We start from the raw sequence: 20,580 nt of genomic DNA, 5'->3' as shown, positions 1-20,580 counted from the left end.
TAAACTAGTCCCAGTGGTGGAAAGTATCTAAGTACATTTACTCAAGTATTGTACCTTAGTACAGTTTTAAGGTGCTTATGCTTCACATCAGTAAGCCTACTTTTAATTTTACACTGTTTTATACTTCTGCTTCACTACCTGTCAGAGGATAACTGCACTACTCTGTACTCAAAGACATTTACCTTCTAGCTCTAGTTACTGATTACTTTGCAGATTTTACAAACAAAACATATGATCAGTTTATAAAAACATGAGACAGTACTATAGAATTATAGATAAACAACCAGCAGTATACAGAGTAGTTGCTTAATATGCTAATATATAAATAATAAAAGTAGAAATGCTACAGTATAAAAATACTCCATTACAAGTCTACTTTCATGATAATCAGTGGTGAAAAGTAACTAAGTACATTTACTCAAGTACAATTTTGAGCTACTTGTATTTATTTTATTTACAGTTTCTGCTACTTCTACTCCGCTACACTTCTTAGGCAAGTATTGTACTTTTTACTCCACTATGTGTATTTGAATACTTTAGTTACTACTTACTTTTCACATTGGGGTTAATAATACAAAATATAATCAAAAAATTAATTATACTACATTATCATAGGTTAAGATCAATCTTAATTTATCCCAATGGGGGAATTTATAAGCTACCACACAGTATATAAAGTTAATAAAATGACTCCCACCTTTTCCAGCTATGACATCAAAGTAATGCAGTGCATAATTCTGCATAACAAGAACTATTAGTTTTGGCAATTGATGCTAATACTTTGTACTCCACAGTAGTGAAATGTACAGTACAGTAACTAACTACTGTACAGTAACTACATACATTTACTCAAACACTGTACTGTAAATATTTACTGCATTCCATTTTATACTTCTACTGCACTACATCTTTAACTACAGTTATCAGATAAATGTATTTGAGTAAAAAGTACATTATTATAGGGCCGTGGTGGTTGTGGTAGTGGTGGAGGAAAAACCCAGAGTCCCAAACATCATTCCCTTTGCTGGATTAACAAAACATATCAAATCATACAAAATATCACAGCAAAATAATGAACTACACACAGTTTAACACCTTATTATAAAACTGCAGTGGTACCACAGGAAATGAAAGTAACATTCAGGTTGATTCGGTCACCATCACTAATACATATGATAATAATACCTTTGGCACGAAAAAAGAAATACTGTTCAGTATGATATTGAACACATTGTCGATCTTATAGTGATGTGTTCATGGGGAAACAGTTTATATAACTGCAAATAAAAGTGATATTAAAGATAAATTATTTCACCTCATTAAACCACAGATCACTGTTGTACCACACATTATGAAAAACCTTATATAACACTTGCTAAACTGTCACAGACAAATTCATCCTCTTTGTATGTTATATATGTTATATACCATGAAGTTGTGTCTCCAAAATGGCTGAACAGAACACAGAACACACATTAACTTCAGTCTGCCAGTGCAAGTTTTGGTTATGACATTGAGGAGGAAACAGAAAAGGCTGTCAGTGTTGTGAGTATTGTCTGACATTTCTGTTTAGGTTGCTGTGGCTTCCTTTCACCCTGACCAAAATGGGGTGTGGATTTGTTAAGGTCTGACTTTTTCACTCTCCAGCCCTGCACTCTGCATTCAGACTACCATTGTGTTATTTGTAGGTAACAGCAGCACTAACACTACTGCTGCTCCGTCTGTACGTGTGCATGTGTCAGACTGAGACAGAGAGTCTTTTTGATTCTAGAGCAAGCAGTGAAACTTAGGTAGGTCGGCCTTAGCGTTGAGCTAACGCTAGGCTAACTTGCAACCCCACACTGTTGCATTCAGGTGAGACAAAAACAATGACTGCATATATACTCTGCGCTCATAATACAAACACTCACAGATCATTCAGCAGCACAAGACACCCATGAATGATTATTTGTGTAACATACAACAAGGAGTGTGCTGTTATTATGTCCATTATGCAAACACAATGCAAATACTAGTTTCATGTAGTGAAATGAGTGCAACAAAGTTGTGCAGCATGCAAATCGAGACTTTAACCCTCGCTTCACCTATACTGGTGTGAGGGTAGTGCCACCACAACCCCACCCCTTACCAAAAGAGAGAGAGGGAGAGGGAGAGGGAGAGAAAAAAAAATCCTGTCTCCCCACCTCAGAAAGCAAGGTCAAAACAAGTGACTGGCCCACATCACTCTCTAGTGGTGAGAGGCGGTACTGCACACATGCTGCGACTGCTGTCATCTCCCTTTGAATGATACAGAACCAGGTTTTGTTGCATAAATTATCGTCCTTTTTAGGAAGTAGTGTCTGATATGTATATTTAGCTTGCTGTGGCTTCCTCTTAACTAGACGAAAACGGATGTGTGTGTGTGTGTGAGCTTGTAAACGCTTGACCTTTCATCAGCCCAATATTATTTAGAGTCTGCCTCGATTCAAAAATCTGTTTTCCTTAATGTTACTTCACCTGGATGTTTGAGCTTCACTGTGCAGAGTTTAATTCATCTGCTGAAGAGGGAAAGTATCTCTCCTGTACTCGCTTTGAATCAGAGTTTAAGACAAGCATATATGAGCAGGATTTTGTGACATAAACAACTATTTTAGAAATGAATCATGGTCCAAAACAGCAGCTTAAACAACTGTGATGTGGTGATGTGAGGCCTCCAGTGCAGTAAACTGAAAAACAACAATGTCTGGAGAGGAACTTTAAACTACCATAACAATATTTGTGGGTAATAATAGCAGAAATATTTCATAATTAATTCCTCTGTCAGTATATGTGCATGTACAGGAGTTGGAAGACATTTTAAGATCCCTTCTCTTAAGTAAACGCTGCAATAAAACAATCTAAAAATACCCTACTACCAGTAAATTCGGTTTTCAAAGTCTGACGAAGATATTTTTAGTGTTTTCAGGCCAGAAGCAAACCTGCTCTGCAAAATGGCAACCGCACTGCTAGTGTTTGGGGTTTGATTTCCTCCACTATGGTAAGTGTAAGGCCTTTAAAAATAGTTGCTAATCAACTCTTAGCAATGTAAAGATGCATTTTGGAGATACAAAAGAGGCTCTGAGTATTTCCCTTTAATAAATACATGAAATGTAGTCAAATACACAGGCTTTCTGGCTGGGTAAAGATTATAACTGCCAGTGAACTGTTACAAGAGTTCTTCTCTACATATAAATCTTCAACACTTATTTACTAGGCCCCGACTGTAATTGAAGCATGTACTGTAAAAACGAGGCACACATCCAAATGATATCCAGCTAAAATTAGCCTCCTTGAAATTTTTTCTTTTTTTTTTCTGGGACTGGAAAGAACTTTATAGCACTCTCTTTAGGGACAGAGGCTCTTGATAAAGCCGGAAATTATACAGTAAGCAAAAACCTGGAGGCTGAGCACAGTCCAACGTCCTACTAAATGTGGTGTGGTTCGCTCTGATTTAGCTGATTGAAGTTATCAAGACAGTTCACATTGCAGCCGCCGCTATCAGTATCATAAATATGACAATAATTCATACTCCAGCACCTTCTGTCTGTGGTTACGTTAGCTGGGATACTCTGTGTGGTTAGTAGCAAAGTTCAATGAAGTCAAGTCAATGATAAAACCCATTTGGACAGAAGCAAAGTTCACCCGGCTCCACTTGTATTTAAAGGGGAGGGCAGACAGGGCTATACCTTCCCACTGTGCAGCTCTGTGGATGAGTAAGCTTTTCCAAAATATGGTTTCTCACTCAGGATAGTGGCTCAACAACAAAGAGGAGGGGGAAACAAAATTAAAAAAATCAGTGACTTCCAACAAGCTAACCTGATTTCAGTGATCATTTCTGTGGAGTGTGCTGTGACGCTAGCAGCCTGTTGTTCAGGCTTATGAAGGGTGATAAGGCCAAGATATGAAACAGCCAGTTAAGGGCATCTAGGAAAGCTGTAACAGATATTATCACAGGCCTGTCGAGAATCTGATCCAAGAGACCTAACAATAAAGTAACTTCCTTTCCAAGAAAGAATAGGAACTCGCCTTCCAGTTCCCATTCCTGCATTCATGTACTAAAATATAAAGTCTATAGGAACTCTATTAAAAGAATTCACATGTTCTGAATTGTCCTCTAGTCAAACATGTTTACTTACTTTATGGTGACTTTGTTATTGTAAGTTACAGGCAGTTTTGGACTAATAGCACCTTGAAAAATATTATGTGCTCACTGGAGGAGTGATATAATAACCCACTGTTCCAGTGACTCAGTGATTCAGGACTTAATTAGTGGAAATGTTCTGATATCTTTCATGACTTCCGAACTATTTTAAACATATCATGTACTTGACTTCCCATGACTAAAACACTAGTTGCATTTGAAGGCAGGTTAAATCCAGTCACATCACAACTGGGTCTTATTCTGATCAATATAAATCAACATAAATCTTCTAAATCTGTTAAATATGGAGGGAGCATCTTCTTAAAGGTTTCGATACAGGTCTGGACAGCCACTAGGACATGGTCAGAAACCACTGGGGGGCGTACAATAAGATTTATTTCTGCTTATACCATCGGGTATGTGTAAATTAGGGCTTCAACCAACAAATATTTTCATTATCCATTAACCAATTGACTGTTTGGGCTATAAAATGTCAGAATGCTCATCACAGTTAACAGTATCTTAAGGTGATATCTTTAAAATTGCTAATTTTATCCAACTAACAGTCAAAAATTCAGTTTACTACCATGTAAGACAAAGAAATCCAGCAAATATTTGCATACTAAAAACTGGAACCATTAAGATTTTGGCATTTTTTCTTAAGGTAGTACACTTCAGAAAGTCTTAATCACATTAAACAATTAACTGATTACCAAAAATACTTTCTGAAGATGGACTCATGGATGCTTATTTCAGCTCTGATATAAACTGAATATTTTCCATATAACCCTGTTAGATCCATGTGCTTTTTTAAAAGCATTTTCAAACCATGTCTTGCAAAGAAAAATTAAATAAAAACCTTGATTTTAAAGATAAATACCTGAAAGTCCTTTAAACCGAGCTACTTTCCTCTGAAGCATGTGATTTATAAAGTGTGAATTCAGCAGGTTTACTGCACCTGATTTGAATTTAGATCAGTTGCTATTTGTACTGTCCTGTAACAGTCCTCTCTGACAGAAATTAGAATTACTTTACATATCAACTGGATAAACATCGTTTTAACTGGTTAGGATTTATTTACAAAGCATCAAGAATCATTATTTCTGCATATATCAACTCTGATTCTTAAAACAAAAACCTTAAAACTGAGCGATTTGAAGCCTTGTAAATAATTTTAATCATATTAGTGCAGGCATTTTACAAAACCTGCCCTGACTTCTGCAGAATTTTTCCACAGAGTTGTAACCATGTCTAAAATTATCAGCTGTCAGCTTGTGTCCTACCGCAAACCTGATCAAACACAAAAGTTTAAGTGGCTATAAATATGACTAAAACTGATGTATTCCAGCTCCGGCTCTGAGCGAAAGCAGGCAGCTCGTTCAGGATAAATGTTAAAATAAAATAAAAAAGTTCCTTGTGGCTATCATTATTCAACTAAATACCTGCAGCAAATACAAACAGATAAAGTGACCCAGATTAGCTCACATACGTTGCCTTGAAATGTAACACTATTTGAAAGGTGTCCACTTTCAGAGGAACACAAACCACCTCAGTCCTCTGGCATGCAACAAGAGTCCTACTGGAGACCTGGAGGGTATAAAGTCCCGAAGGCCTCTTAAGAGAAACCAAAAGTGGCCCTGTGACTCGTGCTGAAGCTCCCCGGTGCACCAGGACAGATAGCTCCCAAAATAATTGTGATTGTGTAGCGGGCAAAGGGAGCCGGCCAAACCATAATAACATGCTGAAATCACACAGTGACACAGGTCACACACATGCTGTATTGCTTTCAACAGTGGCTCATGGAAGAATGTATGACAGTTCCCTCTGTGACTTCATTAGGATCAGCCATTTCTTCCTGTGTGTAATTAGTGAGGGCTGTTTACTCAGGAAATTAAACTGGTGGCCATGTATTATATAGAGAAACAAAGCATTGCACTGTTTAAAGTAAAACAAATACATGCAAAAAAAGGGGGTACTAAGTGTGACATAAGAGTGTTGTATTGTAAATTAAACATTGTTTTCCTCATCAGGGCGACTCTTACGCTCCTGTTTCTGATCAAGATTTTCTCTTTTGAAAGTGAAGCATTGACCTTTGTGAAAAGTTGAAGACTGTGTTAGCCTACAGGTACAATCTAGACATGGTTATTGCATGTATGGTATAATAAAAAAACCCAACAAGCAGCTGTAGGGGTAAATTAGTGAAGACTGGATGTTAAATTTTTAGATTGACTCGTTGAGAGGTCCAGCCTGATAAAACACCTCCATCTAGAAACACACTGAATGTTTCAGGACAAACTCGGGACGCTGCTGACTGATATTTGAAAATTCTCCTGATGAATAATATAAACTATGAACCACAGGACTCCACTGACTGGCCCCATGTTATTCTTAACATTTCTGTACATCAGGTAATAAAACTAATAACCTCAAACAGATCGCTAGGTGATTTACGTGGATGCAAATAAACCTGTCAGAGCAAACCACTTATACACTTTAATTGTGGATGAATTTATTAAACTGTGATCATTTCTCACCGTACTGGAGGTATAAGTGAGTCTTTCAAATTAATCAATATGGGGCTGAAAGAAACTGACTTGTTTGGTATCTTCATCATATTGAAGCTGAAACTGAGCCTAGACTATAAACTTTTTTCTGTACTTTACTCTATGACCTCCTAAATCATACTTTTGTCATACTATACACCACATTTATTTAACGAAAACCTCAATGTAAATGTTCAACACTTACTTTAGCCTATAAGCTACTTTTCTTTTGTTGTTCCTGGATAAATGTCAAACTACACCACAAGGCACTGTACCTCACTACATTTTACTATTCTACACCACTTATTTATTCACTGTAACACCTTACTGTAAATGTCAAACTCAAAAGGTCACATGCTACTATAAAGTATGATAAGATAAAACTTTATTGATCCCCAGGAAGTGAAATTTTGTGTTTAGTATACTATAATATACTCGTCTATACTGTGCAGAGCAAACGTGGAACTTTTCATTTCTAAATTATTCTACTCTTTACATACTCAACAAACTTTACTGTACATCGCAGCCATAGGTCAACTACACAACTAACTACACAATATTATACTACTATACTGTTTTTCAGAGGAAATACAGTCCAGTAGACAAAAACCTACGTGATTTCTCTGCATCTGAATGCATCTGAATACTAAAGTCTACTAATCTATACTCTGTATTAGAGTATACAATGCTACTATACTACTACTATACTACAGGCCACTATACAGCCACTATACTCTACTCTACTGTGCTCTATCATTTATTGAAAAATGTCTCAGTCAACAAAAAGGCTATTTCTATTGTCCGAGGACAGATGTCCAACAGGTCAGGTCAATATACTAAACTATACTACACTATATTCAGAGCAAACATAACCCAGGTTATCTCTACAAGTCTTTGTATACTAAAGCCTACGTAACTGTACTGCAGACACCTACACACTACTCCACTACTCTGCTAGGATATACATTGATTTATTTAAAAGACTTCATGTAGATGTGTCACATTTAGTGAAACAGTCAGTGGAGAGAAACATACTATGCAAATTTTCAGCCCAGTAACAAAAAGCAAAGTGACCTCTTTGTGTTATTTGTGTGCTTAAGCCAAATATATTATCTCTAGCCTACAATATGAATGTGTTTGTTAATGGAAAAATAACTACTATATGCTACAGAGCTATTATTTTTACTACAGCCCACTACACCATGCTGTACTATAGGAGTACTACTACTCATTACTGTACTAGTTCTCAGGGCAAACATGGCCCAGTAGCCAAAAGCTAAGTGGTCTCTCTAAACCTGTGCAGCCTGAACCTGCGTTATGTTTAACAGGCAATTGAAAATCCCTGATAACCCCTAAATGTAGCAGTAACAGGACAGCAGGCCCAGTGGGTCTACACGTCCATCTTCATCATTTGTCATTGACAGCCGCAGGGGGTAGTCTTCACAGCCAAGCCAACAGATGTGGCAATAGGCCTCGCCAGAGCAGTGACATAATTTCTGGAAAGGCCAGTACGTTTTGGTTTCTAATAATAAAACGCCTTCCTAGTCCAACAACAACAGAGAGGGACACAACCTACCGAGCAGCAGCAGCCGATGCGTCTGTTTATACTCCCGTTTGAGCTCCTTCAGCGCCCTGTCAATATTCTTACTGACTTTCTTCGCCTCCTTCTCGGCCTCCTTCTCCTCCACCAGCAATTTGTCCCAGTTTTTCTGCTTTTGGGTGCTAGTCTTTTGAAGCAGCTGTATGCGTCGGCCGCGGTCCTTCCCTGTCCCCTTACCGCTGCCTCCTCCACCGCCACCGCCGCCTCCTCCTCCTCCACCACCACCACCACCTCCGTTTTGTATGAGCACACCGTCGGTACCGGTGTCTCCACGGCGGTGCTCCCCGGTCGGGAGCCTGGCAGGGTCCCCGGGGCGCACCGGGCCGCCGCCGCCGCCACCACCGCCGCGTAGCGACGAAGTCTCCCCGCATCCCCCGGTGTCCTCTTGGCGAGCTCCCCCGGCGCGGGTCGGCACGGCGGCGTCCGGAGGCTGGTCCGAGTCCGAGGTAGCGTTGGAGATAGACCCGCTCAGGTCCCCGAAGAGCCGGGGACGCAAACTGTAGCACAGCCCCATGTTGAAACCAATATTTGTCTGTGAATGTGATTTTTCATAAATTAAAATATCAAAAAAATCGCAGTTGCGCCACCAGCCCTAACGAGCCATCGTCACATTGGAGCTCCAGCGGTGCGATTTAAGTCCGAATATGAGCCGAAAATGTGAATGAATTATGCTCCGACATTTGCTATATGTCATTTTGCATTTTCCCCAGTCAGCCTTCGCTTCGTAGTTAGTGGATCACCTGATCCTTTAGTGGACACTGCGGGTCCACCTTACCGTAAGTAACCAAAAGCACAACCTTGGAGAAAAAACGCGTCTATCCGCTGCGCAGACAGTCGACAATCTGACTGCACAGTTGTTAGGTGCAATGCACGGCGCGTCATGTTACTACAGTATGGCCATTTCGAGAATGCTGGTCATGATTTTCATTCCTCACATTTCATGCCTGCATGTCTAAAGACACCTCCTGCGTTGGAGATAGTGAGCCTGCTCTTTATTGTCACACTAACACAGCGTAACATGTCTTTATCTGAGGCCATTACATGTTTCTTTAAAACACATGCTCCCCGCAAACCTATCGGAAATATAAGAAAAATAAGGTTTAGACTTCAAACACAGTTCTTCAGTTAATTTACACACGCAGCAGTAAAATAATTTAGGCATTATTTTGTGTTTTAACCTTTAATTCTAGCGTCCTGATTTAATCACATGGGCCTATTATAATTTGTTTATACCAGCCTTTTTATATTTAACTTAATCAAGGTAAAGTTTTCTATATTCCCATTATCTGAGTGTCATTTATCAGTCCTCATAGTGTAGTGGATCAGTTTTTAGAGTCAGTCCTTGAGTTTTCAACATGTGCAAATGCAGGTTCTGGGATCTTTTAGGGATCCTTGTGGTGGTCTCAGGGGAACAAGAAGTTCTTTAATTCAAGTCTCAGTCAAACATACCACCATACAGTCTAATATATAAGAATATTTCCACTCTTTCCACTCTAACCTTCTCATCTCTGCTCCTACAGTGAATTAAAATTAAATACACAATGTTGTTTTTCCAAATGTTTGTCATTTGAATAAAATATTCAATAATCAGATCCCATGTGATATGTAATATAATTAATAAATTAATCAAAGGTCAGAAAAAGTCGGGATTACCGGGGTTAAAGTGGCCGAAATCACAGTCAGATGCAGGGACGAGAATGAACCACTAGATGGAGCAGCTGTAAAACACATGTAGAGAGATGTGAAAGTCAGAGGCCTACAAAACAGAGCCACGGCTGAGTTTATACTCACCAACAGTCATATTTTTCAACAACATACATTGATTAAAAATCAGGTATTTAGTAGCTACAATTCCCATTACAGTTAAGATCAAATATAGAGCAAGTTATAATCGTTTTTAAATGAATTTGCACAGTTTTAAAAGTATAACCTTGAGGCAGGATCCCCAGACCTATCCCAAAACATCTTCTAGTAATTTAGATCATTGTAAATTTGAGCTACTAAGGTACAAGCTACGTTATTATGTATTTATTTATTCATTCATGTACATATTTACAGTAGTCGATTTTATTTTTATTTTATCTCGTTTTATTTTGGAAGTCTTCGCGTCGCCTAGGAGACAGGAAGCCGCCCTTGGAAACGGACGGAGCTGGCAGCATCACCGTGTTATCTTCACCAGCACGGAAATGTCTCCTGGGGTAGGCATATTTCACTCATATCTTACTTATATTATGTTAGAGAGAGTAAACATTTATTCATAAACATAAAAGTGCCAGTTTGATCGTGTTTGGTTGAACATTAGGACCGGACAGGCGGGTATATTTAGATTACTTTGCCCTCTAGCTTCTGTATTTATCCTCTGCCTAGCAGCAGGCTCGGCTGTTGTCTGCTAACTCTCTAAATTAAATGATAAAGTTGATTAAACAACGCGATTAAATGGTCAGTCAGAGTAAAAGCGGGTCAAAGCTGGGTTTAGAAACAGTTTGACATCTGTGATGTCTTGTGGTCAGCATTTAAAAATTGAAAAAGGTGAAATGTCAACTTCTGTACTCAGGTTTTTACAGAACAACCAGGTTATTTTTAAGCAGCTAAAAATAAAATCATTAGTTTTAATCTTGAAACAGAAACTTTTGGGTTGCCAGGTTGTGAAAAATCTGACACCTGCTTTGTCTTTTTAGCCCTTAAAGGTGCTGTATGTAAGTTTCTGCTACCGCTACATAGCTACTGTTAGCATTAACAGCTGTTTACTTACAGTCTAGAAGAAATATTGCAAGTGCAGCATCAAACTTTATTCCTTTACCTGACAAGAGCTGTCTCCAGTGGTGGAAAGTGAGGAAAATGTCATCAGGGACTGTTTGACCTCTGACCTCCTTCAAAGCACCTGCACCACAGTCCATTTATTAACGACTTATTAACACATATCTCTCTTATATCTAGAGAGACCTTTCTAGAACTGAAACAATTAGTCAGTTAATCCATCATCTGAAATTTCATCTTTTTACGTGTCCGTATTTGCTGGTTATTCTTAGTCTTCTATGATAATAAATTAAATATGGCTCAAAACAAGCTGTTAGAAGATGTCATTTTGGGGTCTTTGAACTTACAATGGACGTTTTTCACTGATCTCTGAATCATATGATTATCAATTAATCAAGAAATGTCGTGCCCTACACTTGTCACAACCCTGTAACCCAAAACCTGTTCTTTGATGGTTCATAATTGATCTATGAAGCATTACCAGATGCTTTAATAACTATTAATAAAGCCATTGGTTATGTCTTCATTAAAAGCAGTGCCATCCTTACTAACTGTCCACACTTGTACTTATTTGACTCCTCTGACCTAGTCTTACCTTAGTTATAAATACACTGGCCCTAATTTGTTCAAGTCTGGCCAAGGTGTACTTTCCGGTTCTGCCCTCTATAAAGTGTGGGTTAACTGGATATAAAGGAAAAAGCAGGAGAAATAACTTACTTACTTAACTTAAAGTAATGTTTCTGTGTCTGAAAGTGTCCTCCACACTATGTAGTATAATATACACAAATACATTTACATAAAAGAGTACTTAAACATACTTTGGACAGATGAAATGTATGTAAATGAATTAATGGAAAGAAATCAGTGAAAACGTTTTTTAGCATGTTGGTGGGTTCCTCTGCTTCCATGTTAGTAGAATCAGTCTATGTGCTAACCGTGAAAAAGACAAAATTATATTATAGTTGTTCAACTCCTCTACTTTGACATGAGAAGTGTGGCTCTTGGAAGATTTTAGTCTAATAATTGACCTTGTTTGGGTAGCTCCAAAACATGTGTGTGCTCGGATAAGTTGTTCAAAGTGTTTTCAAGACCACTGACCTACTTTTACGTGACCAGTGTTTGACAAAGGCAGGTAAAGCCCTCTGTTTCTGGATCACAGTCATGAGTAAAGTCTTACAAAACACCATTGTACCCGCCTGGTCCTATTTTCTTACTCGATGGACTTACTAAGGTAAACTCATGTCTCCAGCTCCTCCTGTCAGTCTGTCTCCTGGCACACATTCTTAATCTCATGTCAACTTTAATCCACTTCCCCTCGCAGTGGATCGCCCTTCCTCTGTCCGCCCTGTGAAGGCTTAGCTTAGGATAGGTGAGCCACAACGGTGCAACAGGCAGGATCAACTCAGCGTCACTTTTCTGCTCTCCCTCGCCAGGTAAACATCCATCCTTCATCTCCAGTCTGCAGAGAGAGAGAGAGAGAGGTAAAGGCTGGATGCTCATGTTTTTAATGTCTGTGTTTCTAGAGTAAAAGCCACTGAGTACCCTCGCAGTAGCAGGAGGATAGAGCAGAGGAGCAGGCCGTTAAATCGTTGATCTGTGGCGGGATGTTGCTGTGCTTACAATGACCGACTGTTGGACTGTGTGGGACTGTCAAGGCTCCCTGGTGAAGGAGAGGCACGGCTCTCTGTGGATGATGAACCGCTACACCACTCTGAAGCAGCTGGGGGACGGCACGTACGGCAGCGTGCTCCTGGGCAAGAGCAACGAGACCGGGGAGCTGGTGGCCATAAAGAGGTGAGTGTGGCTTCAGTAAACATGCTGGGGACCTGCTGTGATGTTTTGTCTCCAAGTATTAAGCAGATTAAAGCCCGAGTGGCTGCTGCAAGGTGCTTGGAGGCTCCATTCTCAAACATGTTGCATCCTCACATGGCAAAAGAAAAGAGTCAAAGGTTTTTCATCATGTGTAGCCACTTTTACAGGAAATAAACTCTTGAAATAACAAGGTTTAGGATCATTTTTGAAGATCAACAGATGCAGGTTTCTTGTCGAATCACAGGCTCTTTTAGTATTATGCTGTTCTGTCAAAGTTCCTTATTCACCTATAGGCAAGATATCTAATGTTAAGCTGTGTAAGAATCTGTCTTTGGCTGGAAATTAATAATGGATGTTTTACGAGGCTCCACTGGGCACTGTTTGTAAATGTAAGGTTATAGTGCAAGCTGATACTAGTGATGACAGTGAAAAGAGTGAAAGTACACCGCAGAGTGCTGTCCAGAGGAAAGGTATTATCAAAGTCGCTAGTTAGTGATTAAAAAATAAGGTTACAACAGGTAGAAAATATATCAATAAAGTTCATTTAGGATGCTTTTTTTTAAAAACCTAAATTAATGCTGTAGTTTCAGTATTCACTGTATTTTGTGGCTTTTATTTTCCAATTCAAATGAATATAAACACATTTGAATTAAAACAGGAAAATATCAGGTCCTTGTTCCTCCTCATGAGGTGCCACAACCTTTGGTAAAGCAGGTCAGCACACTGTATAACTGCAAGTCCTAGTTTTATTCTGACCTGGAGTCTTTATTCTGTCTCATAATCTCTCCCTGTATTTTGATCACATCTATGTGTCTGTCTATCTATAATGTTGAGTGTCCAATAAAGGAGAAAAAAAAACCTCCTAGTCACTAAAGATACAACTGAGAGGACTTTACATTATATAAACTCTGGGTATCAGTGGTCTTCAAACCTTTAAAAAAGTTTTATTTTGATTTTCAGATCAAACAGTAAAGACATTATATAAAGTTTTACTGTATAAAAGTATTAAGAACAACATAATCATGAAAATCTTGTTTTTCAACAGGATGAAGAGGAAGTTTTATTCTTGGGATGAATGCCTGAATCTGAGAGAAGTGAAGGTGAGAATCATTATAGTCATTATTCATCATACTGTATGATCAGAAATGGCAACGAGTCAACTACTTTTTATCGTGTTGTTTTATTGTTTTAAACCTCCGACCTGCAAAATCCAGCTTTTGGATTTAGCCGTAACTTACTGTATACTTTATTGTTTATTTTCCGATAATGAATTATTCCCACTACATAAATAAAGAATATACTCATATATATAGAGATGAAGACTTTTAGTAATAAATAAAAAATGATCATTAGTCCTCATCTTGACCTCAACAATAAATGAAGAAGATCTCAACTTCAAAATGTTCTCTTATCATTTTCATCTCTGTTGAACTGGTGAGTGAGCAAGTTTTAAATTAACACATCAGCCTGCACATAAAAAATCCTGACAATGGGTTGCGTGACAGATTATTTTGGCAGCTTTAACTATTGTTGGCGTTTGAAGCTGTTGTACACAAGCCTTTGGCAGCTGAGTGAAACAGCTAATTTGAGACGCTACAGTAAGTTCGGGGTATTTGAGCTAATTTACTGAGACGATGAGGTAATTTTTAATGACTGTTTAAAGACCTTATTGTATGTGTTTCTTAAATACTTTGTGTTGTTAGTCTCTGAAGAAGCTGAACCATGCCAACGTGGTGAAACTGAAGGAGGTCATCAGGGAAAACGACTACCTCTACTTCGTCTTCGAGTACATGAAGGAGAACCTCTATCAGCTCATGAAAGAAAGGTGAGGACACATCAGACGCTAAAGTTACTTGTGCATTTATACATTATTTCAGCTGTGAGCACAGAGTTATTTTTGTGATATAATCGCTGTAGTGTGTTTTTATTACCATTGGCAATGTGAGAATTATTTGGGTCAGCTTGAGTCATAATGTGTCAGTCTTGGTTTTTGCAGAAACAAGTTGTTCCCTGAGTCAGTCGTCAGAAACATGACATTTCAGATATTACAGGGACTGTCCTTTATTCATCAACATGGTAGGTGACTGCAGTGAGACCTCTCAGTGCAGATAGAAGACAAACTGACTCTGCTGCCTTTTCTCTCTATCTATAAAATGCTGTGTTATCAAGCTGTCAGCACCATTAACAGAAATCAACATATCTGAACCTGAAAAGTATATAAACGCTGAACGGTTGATAAGACATCAGGCCTCGCAGGGTTTTTCTCCAACCAAAAAATGACTCATTTCTCTTGTGTTGCTCCAGTGAGGAGAGGAGGTGTGAGTGGTACTGAAGCCTAACTGAAAGTTTTACTTCTTAAAAAAATCAACACTGTTTTTAGTGCATGTGGGTGTAGGTGTTATTCCCACTTCAATAAGAAATGATTGTTTGCATAGTGGGTTTTTTTTTCTTTATCCCCTCTTTCTTTCTTTCTTTCTTTCTTTCTTTTGTCTTTTACCACTTTGCTGCTGCCAGGGAAGATAAGATGTTTTCTGAAAATGAGATAAGGAACATACTGTTCCAAGTATTGTCTGGCTTAGCATTTGTGCATAAGCACGGTAAGAGACTCCTCCTGTTTATCTCTTTTCCTTTTTCATTTCCTTAAACGCTCAGCTTGACTGTGTCAGGTTAAAGCATCTCTTTTTGTCAGAGATGTTTTAACTTTGTGTTTCAGTAAAAAAATTATCTAAAAACACATAGAGAGTCTTGTCTTGGTTGTTGTATAAATGGTAGTGGTTGTAATAGTAGTAGAAACTAGAAGTATTAAATATTTTCTTTTATAAAATGATGCAGTTTTAGACAAATGTGAGCAAACAGGTCAGTTTTATTTGACTAACTCGTGTCTTTCAGGGTATTTCCATCGCGATATGAAACCGGAGAACTTGCTCTGCATGGGCCCAGAGCTGGTTAAGATTGCGGATTTTGGACTAGCGAGAGAAATCCGCTCCCAGCCGCCTTATACCGATTATGTGTCCACGAGATGGTGAGACTGAGATTCCTTTACATCCATATAACTCCTGTAGATAAAACGCCTTCATAAATGAGCTTGTGATAGATGTTATTGATCTGTAGTCTGACCTGAATCACACTTTTGACTCATAGTAACTCCTGCTGTAATACTGCATCAGCATGTACCTTAAAAAGACTGTAAGATTTAATTGATACTGACAGAGGAGAGGTAAATCCATGCAGGAGACAGAGTGGAAGACAAACTGACTAGACAGTGGATAATCAATGTGATTATTGGGGCTCAGTCAGCTGATATCCTCTATTTATACAAGATTATAACATTAATCTACTACTTCTATCGATTAATCCATCTATTGATAATACAGCATATTACAGTAGATGTCATACTGACCCAAGCAGTCGAGGCAGAGGGCTGCCCACCCTCAGTCTGCAATAATATATCTGCAATACTGGTAGTTTTGGTTTTAGTTGCTCAGATTTTTACCATCGATTGTAGCATCGTCTGTTACACTCACAGCATTTACAAACTTTTTTAAAAATTCAGCAGCGACATCTCATCCCAGAAACACTGGCCCCATTAATCTCAACCTACAAGATGTCCACTGTTTGCAGGATAATTTCTTTATAGAAAGTAGTTCTGTGTAAAAAGTCGTAATAGGATTATCCAGACTAACAGGGACAGTGATTCTGGAAAGATGTGAAGCTGCTGAATTTTTAAATTTTATATTCATTTGGGCAAATATGAATAAAACTATCTACAGAGATAGATGTGACCAGGGATAAGTGTGTTATTTTGTAATTTAGGTGGACTGTCCCTTTAATAATCAATAGTATCTCTCATTAAGTGCTAATAAGAGACACAAATAACAAATGACTGACAGATAAACATAAACAAGAGTTAGAGTTAAATCTCTATGTGCAAATATTCCATAAATATCCTCCCTTGTTGTTACACCAGGTACCGAGCCCCGGAGGTTCTGCTCAAGTCCAGCTCCTACAGCTCACCCATCGACATCTGGGCTGTGGGCTGCATCATGGCTGAGCTCTACACCCTCAGACCCCTGTTCCCCGGCAACAGCGAGGTGGACGAGATCTTCAAGATCTGCCAGGTGCTGGGAACGCTGAAGAAGGTGAGGCTTCACCTGTGCAGCAACCAAACTCGATTCATCCCCTCTACAAACAGTATATTTCTTGGATTATAGTGACGTTCACTCTCTGTTCATTCTATTTAGAGACATGAATGCATGTAGACAAACTCACAGATAATCTATTTGTTGTGTCCTCATCTTCCTCATCACGTCAGTCGGACTGGCCCGAGGGCTACAACCTGGCCGTCTCGATGAACTTCCGTTTCCCAAAGTGCGTCCCCACCAGCCTCAGATCCCTGATCCCCAACGCCAGCGACGAGGCGATCGCGCTGATGAAAGACATGCTGCAGTGGGATCCTGAGAAAAGACCAAGCGCTGCTCAGGTTCATTTAAAACCTGTAAATGTTCAACAAACTGACTGATGTTGAGGTGACTCTGTCTAACACAAGTCCTTTGATGAGGTTTTATCCTAAGCACCTGTGAGAACGTTGAGTGCACTTATTTTTAGCATGGGAGGCCCAAGTGGGAATCAATCAGCTTACCTTGTAATCAACTTGGCATCTGGACACATCCACTGACTTGGTTTCTTCACATTTGTGCTCCAGGCTCTGCGGTATCCGTACTTCCATGTCGGCCAGGCGCTCGGCGCTCCTTTGAAGTACATGGAGCAGAACAAGGCTCAGGCAAAGGTGTCTGAGGTGGCTACAGACCCGAAGCCTCTCTCTCTCTGTAAGACAGAACTGGAGTCCAGAGAGCCGAGTGAGACCCAGGCAGAGCCTCAGGCCTCCAGCCAATCTCTATACCAGCCTCTACAGGAGATCCGCCTTCCTCAGGACAACGTGGAGCCAAGCACAGAACTGGCAGCAGAGGGGCAACAGGAACCTCTCAGCCTGGTGAAAAACAAGCAGCCGATGAGCTGGCACACTGTAGGTATCAGTCAGGTACAGCTTCTGAATGTCAAAATAGAAACTTTTCAGGAGCTTTAAAGGAGGTTTTTCAGACAATTGTCACATATTTTGTCTTTAAACCTTTGGTGTGGATTTAATTTTGGAGGGAAAGTCTGTTATTCTAGAAAAACAAGAGCAGATTAATGTTCATAAGTTTATACTGATTCATTTTAACATACACAAGAATAATAAAAATCACCTCTCCACTGTTGCCTTCATCAGCGAGGAGCAGCCATCGGAGCAGAGAACAGTGCATCTGGAGTCAGGACGGGGCGGAGACGATGGGGCCAGACGTCTTTCAAGTCAGTCGACAGCTGGGACGACGGTGACGACGCAGGAGCTTCCATCTCCAAGAAACCCACCATCAGCTCTCTGAAAGACCAGACACTGGATGGACACAGCTGTCGGTTAGAGATCTTCATTTTACACATAAAAGTGTCTTCATCACAGTTTAGAGAAAAAAACACAATAATAATTTTTGTCTAGATTTCCAGAGTCAAAGAACAACACAGGAGTAAAGTTACTAAGTAACACCGGGCTAAACAGAACTGACCCCACCACCCTGTCTGCCAAGCAGCACTACCTCCGCCAGTCCAGATACCTGCCAGGTGAGAAACAATAATTACTGCACCTCCAAACACACTTTCCCCCTCAGTGTAGTTGTAGAATTAAGAACAAAAGCTTGTGTACAACTGACAAGCTCTCCACAAGGAGAGCTTAGTTTACAAGGAGGTAAAAATTAAAAAAGTTTTTTTTTTAAGTTAAAAAACTTAAAACCAGGCATTACTAACACTGAAAACAAGGACGGAACAAAACAAATGATACTTTTGTGAGATTAAAAAGTGGCAGACTCTTGATTGTTGCTGATAATGATTGCTAATACAAACACATAATGAGGTCCAGTGAGTTAATTCTGAGCTGTTTGTCCTTTTCAGGTGTAAATCCAAAAAGCAGCTCGTCAGTCAGAAGCCAGGTGTCCGGCAGAAACCTGTGGGACAGTTCCTGTTTGAACAGAGGACAGGGGCTGGAGTTCCCTCTGAGTAAAGGTCAGAAAGATTCAAGGATAAACGTTAAAACCTGTCACAGAAAACAGACTTCTAGTCATTTTCCTGTTGGAAATTGAAAACTTTCCATGAGAATTAACCTGAGTAAACTGCAAAATTGCAGGTTAACCTTAAACAGGGAACTTAAAGGTAGTTGGAGAAAAAACATCTTGGTTAAAACAGATTTAATGCAAACACAGTTGAATTTCTACCCTGCACTGTGCATTCCTCCGTCACATGTACAGATAATTTCTAGAATCCTGCTCAGCAGGACTGTTAAAGATATCACTGGGGAAAATATATTTGGTGCTAAAAAATAAATCAAAATGTGTTTATACAGTAGCTAGCTGGTAAATCAGAGATGCTAAATGTTAGCTAACACCATTTCATTGACAGTTTAGGAGGCTAGCTGTCACGGAACTAGCTAGCTCAACTGTGTGGGAATTGTCCAACTATTTTCCTCCTCCACTCACTCCTCCTCTTCTCTCTCTCTGTTGTGATGTGGTTTTAGACTCTAGTCTTCCTAAACTAACAGATAAGCAGCCTCTAAAGGAAAAGACCCTGGAGGATCTCAATCTCTCCAAAGGTATCACTCAAATCCACCTGTAGATCAGATCAGATATGCCCAGAAAAAACAAAGTATCTATAAGTAATCACATCCTGTTCAGTGATGAATTTCTTTGTCCTCTTCAGATTCCTTCATGAGCAACAACAACAACAACCTAACAACCAAGACATATATGTCACCTTTTCAGAAGACCGAAACAGGAGCAGCCCGACAGAGGATCACACTGGCACCGATCGGAGCCTCCTCTGCCGGTGAGTCACGACACACAGCTTTTTATTTCCTCTGTAACAGACAACAAGAATAATGGTGGAGTCACGCAGACGTTGTTTGGTTCAGTGTGGAGCCAAAGAGCCACTGTACTTGAACAAAGCGCCCCCTGGAGTTGGAAAGGAATCAGTAATCTCCTTTAAGACAAAAAAATGCCTGAGAGCTCTCACATTAATTCCTTCTATCAGAATCTAATCTGATGATTGACTCATTAACTCTCTCTCCTTTTGTGACTCTTTCAGTTGATCTGTCCCCAGCTGCTGATCTAAGAACTGGCTCTAAAATCAAAACCTGTAAGAACAAGATCTCTTTAAATAAACCAGCGTCCTCAAATGAAGGTAAAAAAAATATATTTGAGGAGAGAAAAATGCAGCTTCATGTCGCTCTCTTGAGCTAAACACACTTTTCCTCCACTATCATATTGATTTCAGAGCATGACGGATGGAGGAGCAGATCTCTGAATCCTCACATCCTTGGATCCAGCAGCAGCTCTACAGGGAAGAAAACCCTCTCACGGAGCATCCAGCCGGTGCACGGACGAGTGGACTGGACCGCCAAATATGGAGGACAGCGGTAGCCCAGCATCACGCTCTGGACCACCGGTGACTCCCACTGCATGTTAACCAGGAGACATGGACTCTGTGCAGTGACACTTCCTGCTGCTCTGTTGTCACATTTGCCATACTATTAAATATAGTTCAGTGTTGTACCAGTGGGTCATGACTTCTACTATCAGTATTTTTTTAATAATAGACTAAAAAAAGGAATAAAGTAGTTATTTTTGTAT

The 20,580-nt window shown here is 39.6% G+C and overlaps 2 protein-coding genes and 1 long non-coding RNA gene across 5 annotated transcripts in view; 1 reads left to right on the top strand and 2 right to left on the bottom strand.

Moving 5' to 3' along the window:
• LOC108884251 (guanine nucleotide-binding protein G(olf) subunit alpha) overlaps positions 1-9,201 on the bottom strand; it is a 45,064-nt gene extending 35,863 nt beyond the window's left edge. Inside the window, exon 1 of the mRNA XM_018678049.2 lies at positions 8,279-9,201. Within this exon, the coding sequence (XP_018533565.1) occupies positions 8,279-8,816 (538 nt within the window). The 5' untranslated portion in view covers positions 8,817-9,201. The remainder of the gene's footprint in view (positions 1-8,278) is intronic.
• An 806-nt stretch (positions 9,202-10,007) lies between these two features.
• On the top strand, positions 10,008-20,502 carry LOC108884250 (serine/threonine-protein kinase MAK). 3 transcript variants are annotated; one of them, XM_018678047.2, is made up of 17 exons: positions 10,010-10,500; positions 12,381-12,492; positions 12,583-12,853; positions 13,917-13,971; positions 14,575-14,696; positions 14,868-14,947; positions 15,761-15,893; positions 16,839-17,010; positions 17,184-17,351; positions 17,574-17,894; positions 18,138-18,322; positions 18,402-18,523; positions 18,851-18,961; positions 19,470-19,544; positions 19,652-19,777; positions 20,036-20,131; positions 20,225-20,502. In XM_018678047.2, the coding sequence occupies exons 3-17, from the start codon at positions 12,681-12,683 to the stop codon at positions 20,368-20,370; spliced, it is 2,085 nt and encodes a 694-aa protein (XP_018533563.1). In that variant the 5' UTR covers positions 10,010-10,500; positions 12,381-12,492; positions 12,583-12,680; the 3' UTR covers positions 20,371-20,502. The 3 variants fall into 3 exon arrangements, with proteins under 3 accessions (XP_050925841.1, XP_018533563.1, XP_018533564.1); XM_051069884.1 differs by lacking the exon at positions 12,381-12,492 and having other exon boundaries at positions 10,008-10,500; XM_018678048.2 differs by lacking the exons at positions 10,010-10,500; positions 12,381-12,492; positions 12,583-12,853; ... (1 more) ...; positions 14,575-14,696; positions 14,868-14,947 and adding an exon at positions 14,954-15,468.
• Positions 16,911-17,627, bottom strand: LOC127142354 (uncharacterized). The gene is made up of 3 exons (XR_007813009.1): positions 17,511-17,627; positions 17,141-17,325; positions 16,911-17,053 (listed from the first exon to the last, which is right to left on the bottom strand). It is a non-coding gene; the product is annotated as an uncharacterized LOC127142354 (long non-coding RNA).
• Positions 20,503-20,580: the final 78 nt, after the last annotated feature.

The sequence above is a fragment of the Lates calcarifer genome, linkage group LG4 (genome assembly GCF_001640805.2).
Source record: "Lates calcarifer isolate ASB-BC8 linkage group LG4, TLL_Latcal_v3, whole genome shotgun sequence".
Lineage (NCBI taxonomy): Eukaryota > Metazoa > Chordata > Actinopteri > Centropomidae > Lates > Lates calcarifer.
This window is presented reverse-complemented; position numbering and strand designations above follow the sequence as displayed.